Below are 20,934 nucleotides of genomic sequence, written 5' to 3' on the forward strand. Positions count from 1 at the left end.
CTAGGAAAGATGCATTGGCTACACAATCAGTGCGGAGAAAAGGAACGTTAGCTGCAACAAAAATAACGAGAGATGGAGAGAGACAAGTAGACTGGGAGCGTTTGAGCGATGGGGGTTCGAAACCGGCCAATTGTAGGGAGCAGCCGAGACCAAGATAGTAGCTACCATACGTGATGCAGTTTGATAGTCCGGACACGCCATGCACTCTGTTTTTATCCTCCAGTCTTTTTTCTGTCTACTCATTATTGGGCAATCTTTCGTCTCTAGTAGACCTTTCCGTCGATTTCCGTAAAAATTTTTTTCTATTACATATGGGCTTGCGGGAACATTTGAAGTAATGAGAGCGAAAGAGACTAAGAGAAAGCGATTATATGACGAGGGAAGTTCTTTTGAAGTTACCGTGCATGGGAAGCATTGATGTATATGTGTGTGTGTGTGTGTTTGATGGGAGACAGTATGTTGTGTAAGTGAAGTGCTTCTGTTAGTGTGTGTGAAGAGACAGAGTAATTGTGAAAGAAAGAGATAACTGAAATTTTTTACTCGGTGTATGTGTATATGTATGTATATTACTTCAAAAGTTCCCGCAAGCCCATATGTAAAAAAAAAAATTTTTTTTACGGAAATCGACGGAAAGGTCTACTAGAGACGAAAGATCGCCCATTATTGTTGCTGATTGGCTCACGTACATCCTGGTCGAGCAGACCTACGATCAAAGGCACTCTACCCGTGACCATCCTGTGTTTTTACAGATCCTACCTCAGATTACAAAACCTTGTATATCTTTTATTTTTTTACTTGTTTCAAGTAATTAGACTGCGGCCATGCTAAGGCACTGCCTTGAAATTTTAGTCGAATGAATCGACCCCAGTACTTATTATATCGGTGTCTTTTTGCCAAACCGCTAAGTTACGGGGACGTAAACACAGCAGCATCGGTTGTCAAGGGGGGAAGCAAACAACATACATACATATATATCGGGCAATCTTTCGTCTCTAGTAGACCTTTCCGTCGATTTCCGTAAAAAAAATTTTTTTTTTACATATGGGCTTGCGGGAACTTTTGAAGTAATATACATACATATACACATACACCGAGTAAAAAATGTCAGTTATCTTTCTTTCACACATTACTCTGTCTCTTCACACACACTAACAGAAGCACTTCACTTACACAACATACTGTCTGTCTCCAACACCCCATCAAACACACACACACACATGTACATCAATGCTTCACATGCACGGTAACTTCAAAAGAACTTCCCTCGTCATACAATCGCTTTCTCTTAGTGTCTTTCGCTCTCATTACTTCAAAAGTTCCCGCAAGCCCATATGTAAAAAAAAAAAAAAAATTTACGGAAATCGACGGAAAGGTCTACTAGAGACGAAAGATTGCCATATATCGTTATATGTATGTATGTTTTGATATCGTTATATGTATGTATGTATGTATGTATGTCCAAATTTGGCCGAATGCGTTTTTTTCCTGCCTTTTTGTTTTCAGTATTTAATTTTGCTTACAATAGTCGATTCTTTTGATCAAACTATCATATTTCCAGCTGCTTCAGATGAAAATTGTCAAAGTGTAGTACAACACAGTTCTATGTTTAAGAGATGGGGAATTATGTACATTATTTACATTATTTACAATTGATGGATATTTGTCCTCATCTTGTTTGTTGTTAACACAACGTTTCGGCTGATATACCCTCCATCTTTCATCAGGTGTCTTGGGGAAATTTCGAACCTTAGGAATGAGAACCCAGGTTCGAAATTTCCCCAAGACACCTGATGAAAGCTGGAGGGTATATCAGCCGAAACGTTGTGTTGACAACAAACAACATGAGGACAAATATTCGTCAATTATAAATAATGTGTAGTACAACGGTTTAGCATTGGCTCAATAAAGCCAAGAGAAAAAGATGATCCGATGTTTTATAAACATATTCTACTAGTATACGAAGTTAAATTTTTTTTTAGTTATCTAGAAATTATGTTAAAAACTGCCGTTCAAACCGAAAAGATCCTAATGAGCTAATCTTGCCAAAATCCTTTCGTCTCCGGACCGAATAATGTTAACCAATTGACAAAAAGATCCTAATGAGCTAATCTTGCCAAAATCCTTTCGTCTCCAGACCGAACAATCAGTTAACCAATTGACAAAAAAAAAACAACAAAAAAGACCCACCCCCACTAAAGAGATGAAATAAAACCAGTGCATATGTATATTATTAGCATAATGACCCTCCCGAGATACAACACTGAAAAGAAATTAGATATAATCAACTGAATGAGAATAAGATATGAATATTTGTGGCGCAGGAGTGGCTGTGTGGTAAGTAGCTTGTTTACCAACCACATGGTTCTGGGTTCAGTCCCATTGTGTGGCACCTTGGGCAAGTGTCTTCTACTATAGCCTCGGGCCGACCAAAGCCTTGTGAGTGGATTTGGTAGACGGAAACTGAAAGAAGCCCGTCGTATATATGTATATATATATATATATGCGTGTGTGTGTTTGTGTGGCTGTGTTTGTCTCCATAGCATTGCTTGACAACCGATGCTGGTGTGTTTATGTCCCCGTTTCTTAGCGGTTCGGCAAAAGAAGACCGATAGAATAAGTACTGGGCTTACAAAAGAATAAGTCCCGGGGTCGAGTTGCTCGATTAAAGGTGGTGCTTCAGCATGGCCGCAGTCAAATGACTGAAACAAGTAAAAGAGAGTAAAAGAGTATTTGTTATTTCGGCTGTGGGGTAACGAAAGACAAAGTCGACTGAGGCAGTTTTGAACGCGACTTATTTTAATACATGCATGGAGATATAAAGTCGAAACATTAAGCACAGTAGATTCTGTGAGAGAAGCATCAATATTCAGGTTTTATGCTGAATGTAGTTCTTCCATATACCGTCTGAACGAGTCATAGTATGAAAGAATGAGTAAAACATGACGCGACATCGTCGGCAAGAATTTTTACTTGCCGACGAGAGAGAAAAGGTGGGAGATATAGGGGAGTTTAAGGAAGGAGAAGAGAGGGAGAGATAAAGAAAAAAGAGAGAGAAAAGGTGGGAGATATAAGGGAGATGTAAGGGAGAATAAGAGAGGGAGAGATAAAGGAAAAAGGAGAGAGAAAAGGTGGGAGATATAGGGGAGAATAAGGAAGGAGAAGAGAGGGAGAGATAAAAAAAAGAGAGAGAAAAGGTGGGAGATATAAGGGAGAATAAGGAAGGAGAAGAGAGGGAGAGATAAAGGAAAAAGGAGAGAGAAAAGGTGGGAGATATAAGGGAGAATAAGGAAGGAGAAGAGAGGGAGAGATAAAGAAAAAAGAGAGAGAAAAGGTGGGAGATATAAGGGAGAATAAGGAAAGAGTTATATATATGAGAAATAAAGGGAAGTGTAGAAGATATAGAAGGAGAAAAATCATTGAAGACAAGTAAGCCAGCCGCCCAACCAATCAAGTCGGCTAGGCCGCCCCTCTTTCTTTCATTCAAATCTTTGTTTTTCAAAGAAAAAGAAGGGAAAAAAAGAAACATACCAGGACAAACAACCCCTACAGAGATGAAAAAATATATAAAATATAAAATGTAAAACGTGAAACAAACAGAAAAATCATTAAAAAAATGAAAAAAAAAGCAAGTTTGCAAGCAAGTATATATAGCAAGCGAGACAAACAAGCCCTGGCACATGCCTGTCCCCTTGGATAGAAATGGAAGCGTTCTACTTTCCAGTTGATTTTTTTTTTTTCATTGCGCGCAAGAATGAATGCGAGGGAGGGGGAGGAAGAGAGAGAGAGAAAGAGGTAGAGAGGTAGAGAAAGAGAGAGCAGATAGGGAGGGAGAATTTAGTGACACAAAGTGTGAAGAATAGAGAGAGAGTGCGAGGGACGAAGGGAGGGAAGGAGAGAGACAAAATTAAAGTAAAGTAGAAAGAATATAGGAAAGATATAAAAAGAAAAAGCGATGTATAATTCTAAGAATCCATATAGATAAATAGATAGATAGATAGACAGATTGACAGATAGATAGATAGATAGATAGATAGATAGATAGATAGATAGATAGATAGATAGATAGATAGATAAACAGATTGACAGATGGATAGATAGATAGACAGATAGATAGATAGATAGATAGATAGATAGATAAACAGATTGACAGATGGATAGATAGATAGACAGATAGATAGATAGATAGATAGATAGATAGATAGATAGATAGATAAACAGATTGACAGATGGATAGATAGATAGACAGATAGATAGATAGATAGATAGATAGATAGATAGATAGATAGACAGACAGATATAGATAGATAGATAGATAGATAGACAGATAGGCAGATGGATAGATAGATAGATAGATAGATAGATAGATAGATAGATAGATAGATAGACAGAAAGCTAGCTAAATAGATAAGACAAAGACATTGAGAGAGAGAGTTGGCAGTAGAAAGAATATATAGAAATAAAAGTGAAATGGGCAAAGAATAAAGATAGACAGACAGCCATAGATAAGGGAGAGAGAGAGAGGAGTAGTGAGAAAGAGAGTGTAATAGAGAGAAGAAATTGATAGAGACAGAGAAAGAAGAAGAAAGAATATTAGAGAAGAAGGGCGAAATAGTGAAAAAGAAAGGTCAGATGAAAAGAGTGGGTAGGATAGAAAGATGTGAATTGAAATGAAAATAATACAGACCAGCAAGGAGAGAGGGAAAGAGAGAGAGGATTATAGGGGAATCAAGAGGGAAATATATCATGGGATAGAGAAGGATATAGGAGGAGAATTGAAGGTAAAATTGATAAGGATGAGAGAGACAAAGGAAAGTAAAAGAAAGTGAGAGAAGGGATTTGTAAAGAGAGAGACGGAAGGAGAAAAGGTAGAAGCCGGACAAAATTCTAAGATTGTAAAATTGTAAGAGAGAGAGAGAGGGAGAGGGAGGAAGAGAGAAAGAACAGGGACTAAAGAAAAAGTAAAGAAAGTGAGAGAGAAAGAAAGTGGAATGGAAGAAATGTGAGAAGAAAGATGAGAGAGAGAAATAGAGGAAGAGAAAAAGAGATATAGATTGCGTAAAAGTAGTTGGGGGGGGGGAAGGAAGAAAAATTATAAGATAAACGAAAAGGAGAAACGGGTAGGAGAGAAGAGGGGAAGAAAAAAGAAAAATAGAGGAAAATGAAAGAGGGATGAACGATTGCGAAAAGGATGACGAGCAGTATAGGGGTAGAGGTGAAGGAAAAGAGAGTAAGACATTAAGAAAAAGAAAGGAAGGGAAAGAGAGTAGGATATTGAGAGAAAGAAAGGAAGGAAAAGAGAGTAAGACATTAAGAAAAAGAAAGGAAGGGAAAGAGAGTAGGATATTGAGAGAAAGAAAGGAAGGAAAAGAGAGTAAGATATTAAGAAAAAGAAAGGAAGGAAAAGAGAGTAAGACATTAAGAAAAAGAAAGGAAGGAAAAGAGAGTAGGATATTAAGAAAAAGAAAGGAAGGAAAAGAGAGTAAGACATTAAGAAAAAGAAAGGAAGGAAAAGAGAGTAGGATATTAAGAAAAAGAAAGGAAGGAAAAGAGAGTAAGACATTAAGAAAAAGAAAGGAAGGAAAAGAGAGTAGGACAAAGAAAAGGGGGTAAATAGAAAATGAAGGACAGAAAGGGAAAAAGATTGGTATGAGAAGAAACTGAAAGAAAAAAAGGATCGTGAAAAAGACAGAGAGAAAGAACGAGAGAGAGAGAGAGAGAAAATAGAGAGAAAAGCAGTCTGAGGAAAAGAAAGACGAGAAAGGGAATGCAATGAGACTGAAGGAGAAAAAGGGTAGAAGGAAAATATAAGAGGGGTGGCGAAAGAAATGTAAAAGATAAAGATGGAAATTAGAAAAGAAAATGAAAGGGCGGAAAATGAGTAAGAAGAAAGAAGAGGGAGGAAGAATAAGAGGAAGAAAGAGTAAGAAAAGTGAGAGAGAGAGAGAGAAATGGAAAATAGAGAGTTTGAAAGTAGAGTTTAATAGAAATGCAGAGAAATAATAATGAAGTGATATGGAAAGAAAGAAATATATGTACAGAGAAAGAGAGAGACGTAGGAGATAGAGAAAGAGAGAGACAGAGAAAGGCCGAGAGAAAGAAAGTGGGAAAGAAAGAGAAAATGGAAAAATAAGGAGTTTGAAAATGAGAAATAATGATGACAGAAATAAAGCGGAGGAGACAGAGTAAAAGGAAAAAAAGTGTTCGTGCGGGGGATGGGGGAAGAAAGTAATATAGAAAGAATATATATATAAATAGAGAGGGAGAGAGAGAGAAGGAAACAGAGAGGCAGAGACAGAGAAAGAGAGAGGAGGAGGAGAACGGAGGGAAAGGGGATGAGGGCGCCACGAGAAGGCTATCGGGTACAAACAATTCCCAACGACGTGCACAACCGAAGGAAGCTAATCGGCCGTCGCTTTGTTGCTTCACTTGCCCCCCCCCCCACTTACTTTTTAACGCTTCTATATTTATATATATCAGTATATAACCACACATACACAGAGTAAATACTCCATTATATATATATATATAATCTATCTATCTATATACTTATATATATATATATATATATATGTAGTTGTATATACAGAGAGTTACTAGTTTTTCGACTCCAACGTCCAAAGACTACTCTTACCACTACTTTTCTCCGGCTGGATATCCTCTGAACTACTTGCCTGTCCGTGTCGTGCCTTGCCTTGCCTCGCCCTCTGATTCGCCTTTTGCTTGTTTCTTCTTCATATTATTATTATTATTGCTACTTCTAAATTACGTATTTTGATCTGCCTTGGCAAGGGTAAAGGCACACGCTTGGATCACTTATTTCGCCGACATTTAGTCTTGTATACATACCATCTTCCTTGATACACATCTTATCTGTCTGTCTATGTATCTATCTACACACCGATCTCCCAAAAGCAAGGATATATATATGTATACACGTGCAGATATCAATATCAATCCGCTTAGTAGCTTGATATGTAGATGTATATCTGCAATAAATAGTGGTGATAACTATATATGATATATTTATGCATATATATACTCAACACAGATACAGACAGATGACTATCTAAGAGAATTTCTGGCAAAACGATATATACATATAGATATATATATCGGAATAGTGAACTATAAAGGATATAGTCGGTGGTGATAAATAATACACACACACTTATATATAAGATCGCCCAGAGATTTATTATTGCTTATATATATATATAAATATTATTATTATTAAATACATAGGCAAGACCCTGCAACATGACCGGAGTGGTTCTGGAAACTTTAAGTTGGAGAAAGCTATCCTTTCTAGGGATATGCCTGTTCATTGCTTTGGTTATATTCTTCTTAATTGGGGGCCTGATCGGTGAGTAATCATCATTTCGTCTTCTTTTTGCATGCTTTTTATTCTTCTTTCTTTCGTTTCTTCACGGTTTTTTTTTTATTTTTAAATTTATTCTTTGCTTTAGCTGAGCGAGCAGGTCAGTTGATCTGCTAGAAACAACAGCTAAATCCCCCCCTCCCGAATCACACACGGGTTCTTTAACAAAAAAGAAAAAGAAAAAGAGGGTGAAAGGAAAAAGGAGTTATTTGATGATGGATGTAAGCCTTTACTATTTATTCATACACATAAAAAAAAAAAAGCCGGGACTGTTGCGGTTGGAACGGCTTCGATCATGCATCTATCTACGCCATCAGGGCTGACCTGAAGACTGCGAAACAAGAACAGACTTAAGTTTTTTTTTTTAATTGCGAAAGAAAAAAAGAAAAAGAAAAAAAGCCCAAAACAAAACAAACAACAAATGAACAGAAAAAAAATATCAGATGTGGGCCTAGAAACTGATACGCATCCGAATGTGCCAGAGTTGTTGTTTAACCCTGAGCTTATCGTAAAGTATCTATCAAAAACATTCCAGTTGTGATCAGTCAGACCATCTTTCTTTTCTCCTTGTATAAATGTGCATACATACATACACACATACATACATACATACATACATGCATGCATATACACGCGCACTCACACATACACATGATTGTTTACTAATGTTTCCTCCTTCCTAGAAGACACCTAGAGTGTGTTTTGAAAGAGTTTTAGCTGCTATTTCTTAGAACGACTACATTCCTCTTGAAATAACTGAAATACAACTATATATATATATATATAATATATATACGCGCGTGCGTATACATACATTTTCGGGGGTCGATAAATTAAGTACCAGTTACGCACTGGGGTCGATGTAATCGACTTAATCCATTTGTCTGTCCTTGTTTGTTCCCTCTGTGTTTAGCCCCTTGTGGGCAGTAACGAAATATATATATATATATAATATGTGTGTGCGAAGCTTTAAAGGGGCGAGGAGATGTTCTCACAAATTTAGAATAATCGGAGGTCGAGAAAAAGAAAAAAATGTTATCTTTCCAAATTTATTTCACAAGTGTGCGAAGGGAAAAACTAATTTATAGCGAATGTTTTGTTTTAAAAAAAAGGTTTCCATTTAACTACCTGTAATACTATCTATCATTCGACCTAACTAGCGTAAAAACTTAACAGTTGCAATATATATATATATATATAATTAAAAGCAAGTGCGCGTAGGCTTTTGTACATTGCAATTATTAAAAAACAAGGCAGTTTTGGTTAGAGTATCACGATAATGACTTTAACCAAAAGAATGTCAAAAAACAAAATGAAAAATAAAGTCGAGAATATAATATAAACATCACTGCAAAGATATATATAGGCCTATATAAATATTTGCTATACATTTGCCGTGTCTGGTGGCATTTCCTGTTAAATTCGAGCTTAAGATTTTGGAATAAATAGTTGTAATTAAATGACGGCGCGACCCGATTTCGAAACCGTCTCTGTTCCTTAACATCGGTCGTCTTAATGTTCGAAAAGAAATGCTTTATATGAACATCTGATTTTATTTCCTATATATATATTTATCCTCGTGTATAAATTCTAAATAAATCTCGTTATATTTATGTATGGGAATTTATACATACATTTTTACACACACTCATACACACTTTAATATATGTATATTATACTAGTGTGTATCTATATATCTATCTTCATTTCCTGTTATTAATTATTTACCAATAATATATTTAATTGATCCGTGTGACTAGACGATACTTTCAAAAATTATAGGTATTTGTGTATATCTTTCTCTCAATCCTTAATAGAGGAAGATTAAGGATCTGTATGTCCTCTCCTTCTTGGAACCTAATTCCATATTAGTCTATAAAAGGTTTATTTTGATTACATACACACCCACGAACAACGTCCCCTGACTTTTCTGTCAGGCTGGCCACCTGTTGTCTGTTAATCAGGTTTTGTCCGTCACCTGTCTACCTATCTTAGTTTGCCCTAGTCTATCTTTGTCCAGTTCGCTCGTGTCTGCCTACCAGCCTGTAGTCGTCCAACTCTTTGTGTATCTTGGTTCTGTTTTGTCACTCAATTTAGGCTTGTCAGTCCCTTAACCGTCCGTCCAGCACTATCTGTCCACCTAGCCCTTTTCATCTGTCTGATTGTCTACCTATGTCCATCGGTATGCCTATCTACCAAACCCTCTCCGTCTGTCTACCAAATTCTGTTACTCTATCTGTTAAGCCCTCTCTTTCTGTCCATCTTCCTAGCCGTCTCTGTTCATCTGTCTGTCTACCTCTGACTACTTAACCTTGATTGTCTGTCTATTTAGTCCCGCCTCCTCCCTCCAACTGTCTGCTCATCTGTCTACCTAGCTCTGTCCGTCCGTCTTTCTTTCTACCTAGTCCGGTCCATTTTTTATCTACCTACTCCCGCCTGTCTACCTAGTTTTCGCTCTCTCTCTCTCTCCATGTCTACCAAATTTTCTTCCCTGTCTACCTACCTAATCGTGTCTAACCGCTTGTCTACCTAATCCTCGGTGCCCAGACTGTTTACCTAGTCTGGCCTGTCCCTTAGTCTACCAGATCCTAACTTCTACTGTCCACCTGGTTCTGTCTGACTCCCTAATCCTTGTCCTCCCGCCTGTCTACCTGTATGCTTCTCTTTATATACGCATACCGTCAGTATTTGGTCTAAAAAAAACTACCTTGTCGTCTCTTTCTAACTCACACAGAGACACACACACAGATCAGGCACAGACATGCAATGTCCATTGATTCCTTGAGGAAATGCTAACAAAGGAAAAAGTTTCATTCATTCACTCCTGTGCAAACAAAACATATATGTGAATGAGTATATTTGTGTGTCAGAGTTGCATTTCGATGTCTGTGTGTCTGTCGGTTTGTTTGTTTATTTATTTTTCAATATGACCAAGTGGGAGGGGTAATTCCTCAGGAATGCTTTCTAAATATATATATATATATATATATAATATATATATATATATATTATGTATATAGTCAGTATAGGGAACTAGCTTAATGTAACTTGATATCTTCAAATTAAACTATATGTATTTACATTGATTAGCGTGTTGGTGTGTTGTGTGTGTGTGTGTGTATGTGTCTATATACACACACACACATGCATTAATCTGTCTAGACTTTACTTTAATCTTGTTTTCAGCTCTTAAATTCCCACGCGTACACAATGGCAGGTTAGCTTCGTCTAGTCATGTTTGACACACACACACACACACACACATATATATATATATATATATATAATATATATATATATATATATATATATAGAAGGAGCTTCTACAGGACTAGAACTGTTTCATTCAGATGAAAAAACAGTTCTAGTCCCGTAGAAGCTCCTTCTATAAAATAAATTACTTTACTCTGCAATGTATTGAGTACCTTATTTACTGTGGTTAACCCCGACTCAACCCGGGACCTACATATATATATATATATATATATATATATATATATATTCATACATACAAACACTCACCAATAACGATTGCACTTCACCTTCTCCCTCAGAAGTGCACGCATTTACGCACAAATGCACACATTGTATACTCAAAGGCAAACTCCACTATACCACACGTTTGTTTTAAATTACATATTAAATCTCTGTAATATTTATTACACACACACACACAAACTTACTGGTTTGTATTCGCACATGGACTTATCTGTCAATTGCGCTGCCTTATACTCATATCGGGACTTCTACCAACGAAGAAACTGCTGCCTAGTTGCTCCATCCGTCGGAAACCGTAGCCACCCCCCCCCCATCAAACAACACTCTACTACTACATTGGGCAATGAAAAGGCGTGGATAACGAATAAGATTGTATTTGATGATTGCTAGAATACCCTTTGATCATAAGTTCTGTTAAGTCAAAGTGACCTAGGGCTAAACTATGACAACAACAATAACAATAACCCCAGCAACTACAATACTCAGACAAGCCGTCGAGTGAGCTAAACGTGGTCGATCGACCTGCTAGATATAGAAGCCAAAATCTCTTCCAAGATTAAGGAGGAATACATATAATCGGTTATATTTCCAAAGGGATGTTCTTGGCTGGAATGTCTTTAATGTTAAGTCTGTTCAATCGAGGTTGAACTGGAACAAAAACAGGGTGCTACTTAAGAAGAGTGGTCCCGGTTCGCGCACTCGCGTACACGCGCATCCGCGCTAGCTAGTCGTGACTAGTCGATCCTACAATGACTACCTAGCAAAGTAAATAAAACACAAAATAAATAAATTTTTTTACACAAAGTAAATAATTTTTTTAAAAAACAAAGTAAATAAAACACAAAAACACAAAGGATCGACTAGTCACGACTAGCTAGCGCGGATACGCGAGTGCGCGCACCGGGACCACTCTTCTTAAGTAGTACTCAAAAACAGCTACAACAAACACACATTCTTTATCATTCACGCTTTAACGTCCACTCCTCCATGTTTGCATGGGTTAGAAGGAATTTGTTGAGGTAGATTTTCTACAGCTTGGATGCCCTTCCTGTCGCCGTCCCTCGCCTGATTCCAAGCAAGGTAATATCTTCCCATTGCCAAACATGCTTTTCTTTATGGAAGACTGGAACAGACAACCTCGCATGTACTACGGTGATAATAATACTCAGTTACAACCGTCACATCATGTTTAGACAAAGGTGCACACACACATACACACAGGCTATCAGATGTTGCTAAACATCGCTGGTCACAATGCGCTTCGCATTGTTTTAGCCTTCAAATGACACCACTCTGCTTGGCTAAGCGAGCAGGCCAATAAAAGAAAGAGTGAGAGAAAGTTGTAGCGAAAGAGTACAGCAGGGATCACCACCACCCCCTGCAGGAGCCTCGTGGAGCTTTAGGTGTTTTCGCTCAACAAACACTCACAACGCCCGGTCTGGGAATCGAAACCACGATCCTACGACCGCGAGTCCGCTGCCCTAACCACTGGGCCATTGTGCCTCCATATACATACATAAGTACATATATATGTACCAGTTAATTTACGTCCCAGAAACTTAGCAGTTCAGCAAAAGAAATTGAATGAATACATACTAGACATGAAGGCGTAGGAGTGGCTGTGTGGTAAGTAGCTTGCTTACCAACCACATGGTTCTGGGTTCAGTCCCACTGCGTGGCACCTTGGGCAAGTGTCTTCTACTATAGCCTCAGGTCGACCAAAGCCTTGTGAGTGGATTTGGTAGATGGAAACTGAAAGAAGCCCATCGTATATATGTATATATATGTGCGTGTATGTTTGTGTGTCTGTGTTTGTCCCCCCCAACATCGCTTGACAACCGATGCTGGTGTGTTTACGTCCCCGTAACTTAGCGGTTCGGCAAAAGAGACTGATAGAATAAGTACTAGGCTTAGAAAGAATAAGTCCTGGGGTCGATTGTCTCGACTAAAAAGGCGGTGCTCCAGCATGGCCGTAGTCAAATGACTGAAACAAGTAAAAGAGTAAAAAGAGAGAGAGAGAGAGAGTAGACATGAAATATTAAATGCTGGGATTGATTTGTTCAACCCCTTCAAGGCGGTGCCCCAGCGTGTCTGCAGTCCTATGAAACAGATAAAAGATAAAAAGATATAGAATGGAAAATAGCATTGGAAATGGAATCGAATTATTGCTTGGTTTGTGAAATTGGCAGGATTCGCTGCTCTGTTAAATGTTCACAGTCTTTTAAGCTTTCTGTCAATTGACATCTTTTGAATGTGTGTGACCTGAAGCTTGGCTTCGGACAAAATTGTTAAAACAAAATTGGTATGCAAACAGCTAGCAAAACCTTATCTTCTACATGTAAGTGCCAAACAAGGTGGAAAAAATAGTACTTGAATACCAAAGATAGAGTAATAGACTTTTTATTTATCTATCTAGGTTGTCCCTTAGGATGCCCCAAGACTGTTTCCACATGTTTTCCCCACTCATCTCGATCTTCCATAATGGTCCTCAGCTCCTGTACCCCTTCCATGCCAGTACCCTCCAGCAAATGGTCGATATAGATCGTCTTCCTCTTTCTTCTCCTGGTTCTTCCTTCTGTTGGTTACCAGAGCACTAGCATCGTTGTGTCTGATGCAGTGTCCATCCGGCCTCATCCTTCTATGCTGTATCTTCAATGTTACTTTTGGTAGTCCCTGGTATAAGTCGGCGTTTGTTGTATGACTCTTCCAGGAGACATTGAGTGCCATTCTGAGCATCCTCGTATAACAACCATCCAACTGCTTCTTCAATGCTTTAGTGAGAATTGTACAGTAACTTAAAGAAAACAGAGCTGCAAATTATTCAACCACGAAATGTCTGTGTCACTGAAAGTGAGAGATGGTTAAGTTGCTCAAGATAGTTGAAAATTTCAAATACTTTGTGCGGACACAAAGTACTGAAAAAGACATCGTAGCAAGGAAAGCTCTTGCCTGGAGCATATGCCATAAATTGAGAAAGGTCTGGAGTTCAAAGTTAGCAAGGAAATTGAAAGTCAGGTTGTTTCTGGCAACAGTGGAGTCTGTTCTTTTTATTAAAGCTGCAAAATTAAGGGCTCTTTTCAGTTTCCATCAACTAAATTGACCTGCAAGGTTTTGGTAGGCTGGAGGCTGTAGAGAAAGACACTTGCCGAAGATGCCACACAATGGGATTGAACTTGGAACCATGTGGTTGGGAAGCAAGCTTCTTGCCACACCTGAACCTTCATGCTAATTCCTTAAAACTGTTTGGAAACACATGCTTATCATTAGTGTCTGGCTGTTTTCTCTCTTTTATTCTTTTACTTGTTTCAGTCATTTGACTGCGGCCATGCTGGAGCACCGCCTTTTTAGTCGAGACAATCGACCCCAGGACTTATTCTTTGTAAGTCTAGTACTTATTCTATTGGCCTCTTTTGCCGAACTGCTAAGTTATGGGGACATAAACACACCAGCATCGGTTGTCAACTGATGTTGGGGGGACAAACACAGACACACAAACATACACACACACACAACACATACATACACATATATATATATATATATACACATGCATATACGATGGACCTCCTTTCAATTTCCGTCTACCAAATCCACTCACAAGGCTTTGGTTGGCCCGAGGCTATAGTAGAAGACACTTGCCCAAGGTGCCACGCAGTGGGACTGAACCCGGAACCATGTGGTTGGTAAGCAAGCTACTTACAACACAGCCACTCCTATGCCTATATATATATATATATATATATATATATATATGCGACGGGCTTCTTTCAGTTTCCGTCTACCAAATCCACTCAAGGCTTTGGTTGGCCCGAGGCTATAGTAGAAGACACTTGCCCAAGATGCCACGCAGTGGGACTGAACCCGGAACCATGTGGTTGGTAAGCAAGCTACTTACCACACAGCCACTCCTGCCACTAGCACAAAACAAGATAGCACAGGTACAAGTCTTCTCAATTCTATAGTTGGATATTCATAGTAAGGATTAGTATTATTATTCTCAAGTCAAAACCATATTTATCAAACTAGTTCAGTTTGCTTTAGACACCATTTCAGTGCCCTTGAAGTATTTGCAAAGGGAGGCCATCCCTTCCTCGCAAGCCTGAGTGATGCGCTCGGACCAGTTTCGGGATTTTTGTCCCTTGTCAACGGGCGGTAACCACCAGGTCGCGATGCCGTGACAAGGGACAAAAATCTCGAAACTAGTCCAAGCGTATCACTCAGGCTTGCGAGGAAGGGATGGCCGCCCTTTGCAAATACTTCAAGGGCACTGAAATGGTGTCTAAAGCCAGCTGGAGACGACGATTTCCTGGGGCTATAAAGCTACAGTAACACCCCCTCCCCAATGTGGTTAGCCATGTTAAGATGGCTTCTATACTTTACATTATCGAGCGATTACTGTTTCAATCTCATTCTGAGATTTAATAATGCTAGTTCAGTTAGTTTTCTAGAAAAGGTAGCATTAGTTGAAAAGTCACTTAAAAACACCATGATTTTGGCTACAAAAAGACAACTTTAAAAAATCGTGAAATGTACAGACAACAGCTTCATACACATGCCTCGACATTTGTGGTGCTTTATTGCAACATTTATTATGTTTATGGCCGGGTTCCAACCCAGGTCACAGCAACAAGGTCTACCTACCCGCAAAACCTTTCAGTCCATCATCACTACTTTGAGGTCCTTGATACATTCTAGGCAATGTCTGTGGTCAAGTTACTCTCTCTTTTACTCTTTTACTTGTTTCAGTCATTTGACTGCGGCCATGCTGGAGCACCGCCTTTAGTCGAGCAACTCGACCCCGGGACTTATTCTTTTGTAAGCCTAGTACTTATTCTATTGGTCTTCTTTTGCCGAACTGCTAAGTAACGGGGACATAAACACACCAGCATCGGTTGTCAACTGATGTTGGGGGGGACAAAAACAGATACACAAACATATACACACACATACATATATATATATAAAGTTAATCCAAACAAGAAAGCACAAAAAACACAACGCGAGGACATGGAACAAATATAGTATTATTGGACGCTCTGGAAAGAAGGAGGGTTTAATGTTTCGAGCGGAGCTCTTCGTCAGAAACATAGTAGAACGAAAGATCCAGAGAAGGGAAGACAGAGGAAAAAAAATCGCCAACGGTACACACGCGGTCACATTTTTATATATATATATATACACACATATATACGACGGGCTTCTTTCAGTTTTCGTCTACCAAATCCACTCACAAGGCTTTGGTCGGCCCAAGGCTATAGTAGAAGACACTTGCCCAAGGTGCCACGCAGTGGGACTGAACCCGGAACCATGTAGTTGGTAAACAAGCTACTTACCATACAGCCACTCCAGGTTCCACAAGATTAATTTGGATTCTTCCAGTTCAGGGTGGTGCTTGAAGTGACAGTCGCGGCCATCTTTGCCTGTTCTTCTGGCTAACTTTCAGCAGGTTTCCATAAAGGCATTCATTTGTCATATGTTGCTGCCATTCCACATTTAGGGCCGTTCGTAGTATCCATTTAACCCGTTTGATAATTTCTTTATCAGTGTCCATGTTTTATCACTGTATAATAAGCACTGATTTGACAGTTGCAGTGAACAGCTTCATTGCAACAGTCTGAAATTATTTTTGCCTGATTGCTGTTGACATCGTTGATGTTAGCACAATCCCAATCAATCAATCAATCATATCCTTGTCATCATTTTAACATCCACCTTTCCTTGCTTGCATGGCTCAGATGGAATTTCATCATCATCATCGTTTAACGTCCGTTTTCCATGCTATCATGGGTTGGACGGTTCAACTGGGGTCTGGGAAGCCAGAAGGCTGCGCCAGGCTCCAGTCTGATCTGGCAGTGTTTCCACAGCTGGATGCCCTTCCTAAAGCCAACCACTCCGTGAGTGTAGTGGGTGCTTTTTACGTGCCACCTGCACAGGTGCCAGATGAGGCTGGCAAAAGGCCACGATCGGATGGTGCTTTTTACGTGCCACCGGCACGGAGTCCAGTCGGGGTGGAGCTGGCAATGGCCGCATTCGGATGGTTCTCTTACATGCGACCGACACTGGTATCACAGCTACAATTTCCATTGATGTTGATCGATTTTGATTTTGATTTTGATTTTCACTTGCCTCAACAGGTCTTCTCAAGTAACAGCGTTTATGAAGATTTTCTGTGGCCCATTGCTCTTCTTGTTGCCAAACCTCACCCATTTCCAAGCAACGTAATACTTCCCCATGGCTAGACATGTTTACACAGCAGATTGGAATCAAATGACACTGCTTGTATGAGGGTGATGCTTGTTTACAATTATCTTAAGGCAAGGAAACGCAAACATATACATACACACATAATATGCATACATATCATCTTCATCATTATATTAACATCTGTTATTCGATACTTACATGGGTTGGGCAGGTGTCTTCTACTATAGCCTCGGGCCGACCGAAGCCTTGTGAGTGGATCTGGTAGACGGAAACTGAAAGAAGCCCATTGTATATATCTCTTTCTCTTTTCTCTTTTACTTGTTTCAGTCATTTGACTGCGGCCATGCTGGAGCACCGCCTTTAGTCGAGCAAATCGACCCCGGGACTTATTCTTTGTAAGCCCAGTACTCATTCTATCGGTCTCTTTTGCCAAACTGCTAAGTGACGGGACGTCAACACACCAGCATCGGTTGTCAAGCAATGCTAGGGGGACAAACACACACATACACATATATACATATATACGACAGGCTTCTTTCAGTTTCCGTCTACCAAATCCACTCACAAGGCATTGGTCGGCCTGGGGCTATAGCAGAAGACACTTGCCCAAGATGCCACGCAGTGGGACTGAACCCAGAACCATGTGGTTGGTTAGCAAGCTACTTACCACACAGCCACTCGTATGCGTGTATATGTTTGTGTGTCTTCTCCCCCCCCCCTCTCAACATCGCTTGACAATTATTAATAACCAATTGTCAGAACTCGATATACTGATGCTTTGAAGCTGTAGAGGGATACTACACAAGCACTCAGCTCTGAAAGCACTGCTTGTCGTAGCAGAAACGACCGTAAGCTGTTCTTTTGTCATTCATTAATTGATAGGCGCAGGAGTGGCTGTGTGGTAAGTAGCTTGCTTACCAACCACATGGTTCCGGGTTCAGTCCCACTGCGTGGCACCTTGGGCAAGTGTCTTCTGCTATAGCCCCGGGCCGACCAATGCCTTGTGAGTGGATTTGGTAGACGGAAACTGAAACAAGCCTGTCGTATATATGTATATATATATAATATATATTATAATATATATATATATATATATATATATATGTGTGTGTGTATGTGTGTGTGTGTATATGTTTGTGTGTCTGTGTTTGTCCCCCTAGCATTGCTTGACAACCGATGCTGGTGTGTTTACGTCCCCATAACTTAGCGGTTCGGCAAAAGAAGACCGATAGAATAAGTACTGGGCTTACAAAAAGAATAAGACCCGGGGTCGAGTTGCTCGACTAAAGGCGGTGCTCCAGCATGGCCGCAGTCAAATGACTGAAACAAGTAAAAGAGTAAAAGGTAAGTACGTATATTATACACACACAGATTCACGCTCACCAGAATGACATGTTCTTTAAGTGTATTCTAATCCAGGTTTGTTTGCTAGTAACCATTGATGTCTTCTTGAAGCCACACCGCACTCTCGACACACATTTTGCCCTCTCTCTCCCTTTCTCTCTCAAACACACACACACTTACACACATACATATACAGACACACATAGCTCCACATCTATCGTTCCCGTCTGTCTATATTTACTATATTTACTTCCTCAACCTATAAAGCTACTGTAGTCCCTTTTCGTATAAGCCATGTTTTTTTTTTTTAATCATTTTTTTGCGAACTTAATCCAGTCTCAACCAGCCCTTGGCGCCAATCCAATTCCTTCCTGCAGCAGGCAACATTCTTTCTAGGCTTTTCTGTGAATGGAAAAAATCTCACGTAGCACCCTTCCTCTCTCTCACCCTCTCTTCTTCCTTTCTCTCCCTTCTCTTCTATATTTCTCACTCTCTCTCTATCTTTCCCTACCTTTCTCTCACCCTTTCTTTCCCCTCTCTTCTATATTTCTCACTCTCTCTCTATCTTTCCCTCTTCCTCCCACTTTCCTCTCTCCCTTATCTCCCCTATCTTTCTCGTTCCTCTCTCCCCTCTCTATTTCTCTCTCTCTCTTCCTCCCTACAGCTCCCTCCTTTTCTCTCCCTCTACTGCTTTCTCTCTCTTTCCCCATCTCTCTCTCGCTTTCACCCACCTGTTAATTTTTACGCATTCTTTTCGTCATACTCTTTTACTCTTTTACTTGTTTCAGTCATTTGACTGCGGCCATGCTGGAGCACCGCCTTTAGTCGAGCAACTCGACCCCGGGACTTATTCTTTGTAATCCCAGTATTCTATCGGTCTATGTTAATAAAAAGATCCTCCAAGGGCGGTGAGCTGGCGGAATCGTTACCAGGTTGGGCAAAATGCATTTTGTCCATCTTTACGTTCTGAGTTCAAATGCTGCCGAGGTCGAGATTGCCTTTCATCCGAAATACCTGTTGAGAACTGGGATCAATTTAATCGATTTACCCCCCTCCACATCCCAATTGCTGGCCTTGTCCCAAATTTTAAAATCAATTAAAGGGCCTCTAACATTATCACTAGACCTGTTAAAAATAGCAGCCAAATCAGCCTCATATCAATCAGGTCTTCATGCCTGTGGTACAGGAACTTGTACTTGATCGCTTGGCTTGCTGGAAATAACAGCCAAATTTTCCTCTAATGACATTTTCCCACTGTCTTACAAAAACAGGACACGTGCTGAGATTGCTTTGTGAGTACAGAAAAAAGGGGATGGTCACGGTTGGAAAACCTTTGATTATATGTCTGTTTAATCACAGCTGACCTAGGGCTAAACAGTAACAGCTATCTGATTTATGTGACTGTATGGTTACACGATGTTTTAAAAGCAGCAGCCAAATCATATGCTGTCTAAAAAACAGTATACATTGAGTAATGTAGTCCTAGATACATTTGTCCTGTGAGAAAAAATTCACAGGATGGTCATCAGATGTTCAGGTCACTCGCCAGAAGGTGGCGTGACATGAGTAAAATAACTGTCATTGAGTAACATTGAGTAATGTAGTCCTAGATACATTTGTCATGTTTGTATCATATTATGACTATCAATTGTGGAGGCGCAATGGCCCAGTGGTTAGGGCAGCGGACTCGCGGTCGTAGGATCGCGGTTTCGATTCCCAGACCGGGTGTTGTGAGTGTTTATTGAGCGAAAACACCTAAAGCTCCACGAGGCTCCGGCAGGGGATGGTGGTGATCCCTGCTATACTCTTTCACCACAACTTTCTCTCACTCTTACTTCCTGTGTCTGTTGTACCTGTATTTCAAAAGGGCCGGCCTTCTCACTCTCTGTGTCACGCTGAATATCCCTGAGAACTACGTTAAGGGTACACGTGTCTGTGGAGTGCTCAGCCACTTACACATTAATTTCACGAGCAGGCTGTTCCGTTGATTCGGATCAACCGGAACCCTCGTCGTCGTAACCGACGGAGTGCTTACATGACTATCAATCTGTGTTCTGTGAATGGATTTAGTAGACAAAAACTGTATGGAAGCCCATTGTCTGTCTGTCTCTGTCTGTCTGTCTCATATATACACATATATACAATGTTTGTATCATAGAACCAGAGGCCTTTCCTTGGTTCTATGTTGTTTAGAAAACTCACTTTGGAACCACATGGTTGGCACCAGAGTGACCAAAGGTTTGTGAATGGATTTAGCAGACAAAAACTGTATGGAAGCCTAGTGTCTGTCTGTCTCATATATGCATATATACACATATATACAGAATGTTTGTATCATAGAACTAAGGAAAGGCCTCTGGCGATTCACAGATCACAAAGATCGACAGAATCATAAAATATTTAATCCTTTTATCACCATATTCCTGTTGAAATATTCTACATTTGTTTTAATTAATTTTGAAAATAATGAAGAATTTTATAAAATAACTTTTGGCTGTGTGGTAAGTAGC

At 39.7% G+C, this 20,934-nt stretch overlaps 1 protein-coding gene across 1 annotated transcript in view; it reads left to right on the forward strand.

Annotated features, from left to right (window-relative positions):
* Nucleotides 1-6,338: 6,338 nt before the first annotated feature.
* LOC115223617 (protein wntless) overlaps nucleotides 6,339-20,934 on the forward strand; it is a 39,052-nt gene continuing 24,456 nt past the window's right edge. Inside the window, exon 1 of the mRNA XM_029794274.2 lies at nucleotides 6,339-7,363. Coding sequence (XP_029650134.1) covers nucleotides 7,258-7,363 — 106 coding nt within the window. The 5' untranslated portion in view covers nucleotides 6,339-7,257. The remainder of the gene's footprint in view (nucleotides 7,364-20,934) is intronic.

Source organism: Octopus sinensis, linkage group LG23 (genome assembly GCF_006345805.1).
Source record: "Octopus sinensis linkage group LG23, ASM634580v1, whole genome shotgun sequence".
Classification (NCBI taxonomy): Eukaryota; Metazoa; Mollusca; class Cephalopoda; order Octopoda; family Octopodidae; genus Octopus; species Octopus sinensis.